The 6,000-nt window shown below is 59.3% G+C and overlaps 1 protein-coding gene across 5 annotated transcripts in view; it reads left to right on the forward strand.

The window, feature by feature from the left end:
* ASIC1 (acid sensing ion channel subunit 1) overlaps positions 1 to 6,000 on the forward strand; it is a 133,355-nt gene extending 127,355 nt beyond the window's left edge. For all 5 annotated transcript variants that reach the window (XM_075902063.2, XM_075902067.2, XM_075902062.2 and 2 more), the window contains 3 exons: positions 910 to 989; positions 1,499 to 1,603; positions 3,031 to 6,000. In XM_075902063.2, the coding sequence (XP_075758178.1) occupies positions 910 to 989; positions 1,499 to 1,603; positions 3,031 to 3,135 (290 nt within the window). In that variant the 3' untranslated portion in view covers positions 3,136 to 6,000. The remainder of the gene's footprint in view (positions 1 to 909; positions 990 to 1,498; positions 1,604 to 3,030) is intronic.

Below are 6,000 nucleotides of genomic sequence, written 5' to 3' on the forward strand. Positions count from 1 at the left end.
GACACTCAGCGTGGAATGGACATGAGGAACCACGCGAAGGAGGCTCCATAGCTAGTGCTCTTTGAGATGTGTTGCTCCTGTCCATTCCACGACCCGCCCTCCTCCCCACTGTCAGTGTCTCCAGCAAGAAAGAACTGAGGGCGGAGGGAGCACACAGAGCCCCTTATGCTGCTCCCCCGCTCAGCCCCAGAGCAAGCTGCCCGCCCCGCCTCCCTACCTTCAACTGATGCCAGCTTCAGCCCTGGGGAAGGCAGGAGGCTTGCTCTGGGGCAGCATCGCAGCCCAGTTCCAGCCTGGGAGCAGCCGAGCAGCCACTCCCAGCCTCCCCAGGGCTAGAGCTGGCAGGGGCAGAGTGGACGACTTGCTCTAGGGCTGTGAGCTGGCATCAGCTGAAAGTAGGGAGGTGGGGTGGGTCCCAGTGGCTTAGTGGGGTGGATCGCTGGAGTTGCTAGAGCTGCTCCCCAACAGGTACTGCTAGGGGAAACACTTCCGGCACGGTGCCCATGACGAGCACGCACATCTACTGTGGAATGGACACACCTGGAAGAACCCCAGTTATGGAAACACCAGTCTTTGCTCCAGTAGATCAGAGCTCCCCATGCTGCAGCCTGGGGTCCGGACCGAGGCTCCCCAGGAGCCTCCAGCTTTGGCTAGCCGGGGGTTGGGGTTGTCCATGTCACAGGCTCATCGGAGACCACTAGAATGAACGCGTGGGGAGAGCCAGCTTCTCACTGCAGGTGGATGAACCACTAGGGCAAGTGCAGCTGCTGCCTTCTCCTCCCCCTCCCTCCCTCCGTCTTGTCTCTCTTCCTCAGCTGTCCTGCCCGCCGCCATGTCACTGAGCCCTGGCTGAGGGGGGCCCACTCCCTGCCAGCCCCTCCTGACTGCTCTCAACTCTCTCCTCTTCAGGCGACATCGGCGGGCAGATGGGGCTGTTCATCGGGGCCAGCATCCTGACCGTGCTGGAGCTCTTCGATTATGCTTATGAGGTGAGTGAAGGAGGGGGCACTGAGAACAAGCCCCATGATGCACCAAGGTCCCCTAATCCCCCCCCCACACACACACTGCTTCCTCCACAGCTCCTCCCTCCCTGTCACCTCTGCATGTCACTTCCCCTCCTGCTCCCCCACCGGCCCCCACACTCCCCATCCTGCCCAGCCCTTCCCCTCTCAGCATAAAATCCCCCGCCCTCGCCAGCTGGTGCCAGCCTCGCGCACCTCCTGCCAACCCCTGGGGCCCAAATCCCTCCTTGCCCTGCCCTGCTCTGCGCGCCCATGGGAGCTGTGAGCCCCTACACTTTAGGGCTGGTTTCTGAGCAGCCAGTCCAGAATGGGGAGTCACTCTGGATTTACCGTGCTGTGGCTGGGAGCAGGATGTGGCCTGTGCCGTTTCCACCAGCCCCTCGGCGTCGTGCGACCGGTGCCCCGGACTCCTCGGTGCGCAGGGTGCTCTGGGTCGCTGAGGGGGCCTCCTGCCCAGCAGCCGCTTTCACTTTCAGGTGATAAAGTACAAGCTGTGTCGCCGGCCCAAGTGCCAAAAGAACCACAAAAGGAACAACACAGACAAGGGCGTCACCCTGAGCATGGATGATGTGAAACGCCATGTAAGTGCTGAACCTGCCCCTCTTCTTGTGGCCTGGGCCATGCCCCTCTCTCCCTCCCCACCCCCGCTGGACTCCCTGACAGCCCCATGCACCCTATGTGGGGGGAGGGCAGCACGCTGCCCTGCAGTGCCCCATGCTGCACAGTGAACCCCTTAGGCCGGGGGCTTCCATTGGGAGCTGCTGTGTGCTTGTGAGAGGGGCAGACCCATGGGCAGTGGGTCAACCTAGGGCTGGGGGAGGCAAGCCCCTATGTCCCCCCCCCAGCCCAAGGCCCTTTGAGAGCTCCCCCTCCCCCCCACCCACTCTATGGGCAGGCCACCCGTCCCTCAACCTTTCTGCGGCCCCAGCCAGAGCACAGGGAGAGGAAGGGTGGGCAGCACATGGCCCCAGCTAGAGCGCGAGGATGGGGAGAAGGTAGCGTACAGCCCCGGCTAGAGCATGGAGGTGAGGGACCGGGCTGCATGCACTCACGGCCAGAGCATAGTGGGGGAGGGGGAGGAGGGTGCACTGCACACGGCTCCAGCTGGAGCACTGGGAGAGAGAGGGTGGCCAGTGCCACGGCCCTGAACAGTTGGTGGCATGGGCCAGGCTTTGTGGGGCTGAGTCCCAGAGAGCCCTAGAGGAGGCTGGGGGCCTGGGGTGGAGTGTGGGCCGGTCTAGGCTGGCAGTTTGGGAAGGCATTGCCTTCCCCTGTCTATTATACCCACTGCCCATGAGCAGACTCATAGCACTGACCAGGGCTGGCCAGGATCCCCACACACAAGGCGGGCACCCGTGCTGTCCTGGTCTCCTCCTGCTCCTGCACCTGTGAGCTAACTCGCAAGGGCCCGGCAAGGTCTGGCTGCCTTGAAAGCCAAAGTTAGGACCCCCAAAGCCGGGAGGCTGCTGAGAACATGGTGCTTGGGAACAGCCTTTGTGCTGCAGGGATTGCTGGGGTGAAAGGGTGAGGCTGGGATCCACAACCTGCGAGGGGGCTTCATGCTACAGTGGCCCTGTCCGCTGGGCATGCCTGGAGGGGCAGCCGGCAGCCTCTGGAGAGGGAGAGGCTAGAAAACTACCAAGGCCTTGCCAGCGTGCCAGTCGCCGTGGCACCGGGGCTCATGCCGGCTGGCTTGCCGAAGACAGCTGGCAGCTGCGGTTCTCGTGGGGCCAGAAAGTTCTGATCCAGCCCCACGGGGGGCACTTGGCTGAGGGCGCTGGGCAGTTCACCCATTGCCGCCCATCTATGAGCAGGGCCTTTGTTGAGGGAGGTGGCGTCACTCAGCCAGGTGTATGGCGATGGCTTGTGCTGGGAGGGGCCATCCCCTGAGCTTCCAGGTCGCCGTGGTTACTTTGCGGGTGCCAAGGCACTGCATGATGCTGTCGCCGTGTAATCTGCTCTTCTCTCCGCGCCCCATCTTAACACCCCTCCTCTCCCTTGCCCCCAGAACCCCTGCGAGAGCCTAAGGGGCCACCCAGCTGGCATGACGTATGCAGCCAACATCCTACCTCACCACCCGGCCCGGGGCACGTTTGAGGACTTCACCTGCTAACTGACATCTGGATGTACGACGGACGCTACCAAAGCCCTCCTGAGCATGGCCCCTGTCCCTGGGGGGCGCCCACGGACGGGACACACCTAGGGGCCCTTGCTCCTCACCAAGTGGGACATTAACAAGAGCGAAGGCCTCAGGTTTAGGGCCAGGTGGCAGGCGGTTGGGTTGGTTTCTGACCCTGGATACAGACTCGGCGCCAGCTGCTCTCCCCTCCGCCCCATAGTTTAGAGAGTCTTGGACATTCCGGTCCCACCAGCCCCCTGCGGCGCTGACGCTGCAGCCTGCGCAGGATCTCCACACAGACCAGGCTGGGCCACAGGACCTGCCCTGCTCCTCCTCGGCTCCTCAATTTGTTTTTAACTCCAAAGAGAAAGAACCCCAGAAGAATCCGCCCTCCAGCTGCCATCCCATGTGGGGAGTCGGCCCACTCCCCAGTTCCACATTCCTGCCCTTGTACTTGCTTTCCATGGCTCTCCCACGGCCACACTTTGGACTGGGAGCACCCTGGTGCTGGGAGGGTTTGCATCCCGGCGCTGAGCTCCAGCCAACTCTGCAGAGCAGAGGGGTCTGTTAGTGCTGGAGCATCACCTCCAGTGGCAAGGGCTCCCAGTTCCTGTCCTGAGCAAGGGGCCCCACTGCTCATGTTTGCCTGGGTCCCTCTCAGCACATCACCCCAGCGTGGATGGGAGATGCTAACAGACCTGGATCCCATGAGCTTTTGCTCTAGGTCCCGTGAGCCCGGCAGCCAATTCAGCAGCCACAGTCTTGCTTTGGTCTTGGTCCCCGCGGCCCCTGGTACTGAGTGCTGAGCATGATGGTCCCTGGGAACCTTCCCTGGCTGACGGTTCAGCTAAAGGGCAGCTGCCCCCAAGTCTCCCCAGGCTCCTGTCCCCCTCCAGCATGACCTCAGCTGGTGCTCTATGGGCTGAGCTGGGGGAATGATAGCCCCCCCTGTGAGCTAGCACAACCTTCCTCCTCCCTTCACCATCCTCCTCCTCCCCCCTCTCCCTCTTCCCCCAGGCCTCCTGCCCAAACGCTGACACATGGAACCCACACAATGCAGAGAGCCCCTGTGTGTGGCCGGCACCAAAGACAGCTGGGGGGAGAGCCCTGTACATGCTGCAGGGTCCAGGAGGACCTTCCAAAACACCTAAGAGGCCTCAACCTCCTTTGCCCCTAAGGCAGAAGCCTTATAGCCAGTTGGGAGCAGGAAGGAGATAAATTCCCAACCCCCCCTCCCCCCCCCAGTCCTTACCAGGTAACGCTGCCAAGGGTTGGATGTGCTCTGGGGAGCATGAGAGGGAGCATGGCAGGTGAAGAAAATGCTGATGGTGCTGCCGCTTCCCATGCAAGTGGGATTAGCCGGAGCCAGCAACCCACGCACCAGAGCTGCGCTATGGAGAGTCAGACACAAGGGTTTTAGGGGGGAGCACCGTCCAGCTCCCCCAAGCTGATCTCATGTCCCCCAAGCAGGTGCTTTGTAGGGCTTTGTCAAGGCCCCGGCTCAGAGCTGGGGAGCTGCTTGGGCGGAGCTGACTTCCCACAGAAGAGGGCTTCCAGCAGGACAGATTTTGTCCACAGGAACCTGCTCGTGCCCTCAGCTCTGCCGCGATCAGCTGAACCAAGCCCCACAGCCCCCAAGCAGAACCCTCTGGGGACCCTCCGACTCTTCGGAAATGACCCACGGGCTCCAGGAAGAATTCCCACATCACCCGCCACTTCGGAAAGGGGCAGGCAGCTTTCCACTGGTGCCAGTCACTCACAGCCACCCACAGCCCTTTGTGTCCCAGTCTCTGCGCCGAGTGCCCATAGGCTGGGCTGTGTGGGCGTCATCAGCCCTTCGTAGGACACTGGTACACAGAGATGAGCTGTGAGGTTAGTTTGACTTGTGTGTACCAAACCCAGCCCCCACCCCAGCCCCAGCAGCCGCAGCAGGGTCTCCAGAGCCAGACCTTGCCTGGGCTGCCTCCATCCATCTGTCCCACTATCCGGGCCAGCCCCAGAATGCTCGCACCCACCCTGCGCCCTCCACCAACTGACAGCTCCGCAGGGCTGACGTGCTACTTAGCTTTAAGAGCTTTTGCAATGTCATTGTTTGTTATTTTGTTTCTAATCTTTATTTTACTTTCCGAGTGTTGTTATTTTACTTCCTGACCCACATTAGGAACGGGGGTCAGGCCTTTGTATCTAGCACTCGCCCAAAGACAAACGGGTCAGCCACGTTCATCCATTGTCTTACGGCTCCTTCGTGCGGTTTCATTCCTTTTCTTTCTGATTCTCACTCTTGCGCTCTAAAGCTTTTAAAGATGGGGCTTGGGTTTGGATTTGACCTTGACGCTCGCCCGTTGAAACTTATAATTTTTTATTTGTCTGTTTGACTATATCATCCTCATTTTATATTTCTTATATATAATATATAATATATATGACTATATATATATATGTGTGTACATATATATATATCTGTCTTTCTCTGTATGCGGCATATCAGTGTAGATACCCATCCAGTAGCATTTAGGCCTTGATATTGTGCCATTTTTCTGTTACCGATCTCTGAATGCCTTCAAGTGTATAAAGTGTTGAATTATCTCTGGTATCTGTACTATGTACACACATTTTCATAGGAAGCACAATAAGATGACAAATGCATTGTATATCAATACCTGCTACTCTTAACAATGATATAAAGGGTACTATAAAAGGATGCCCTGCTGGGCTGCAGCACTCTGTCCTTGTGGGTGGGAAATCAGATGCCTCCTCCCAGCACTTTCTCCCTCCCCATCGGACTCATGTTGAGCCACTCGAACTGAGGACCAAAGAGGAGATCTGTTGGGAATGAGTCAAATACAGACTTAACTTTGA

The sequence above is a fragment of the Pelodiscus sinensis genome, chromosome 31, assembly GCF_052426305.1.
Source record: "Pelodiscus sinensis isolate ZL-2025 chromosome 31, ASM5242630v1, whole genome shotgun sequence".
In the NCBI taxonomy this organism is placed as follows: Eukaryota; Metazoa; Chordata; order Testudines; family Trionychidae; genus Pelodiscus; species Pelodiscus sinensis.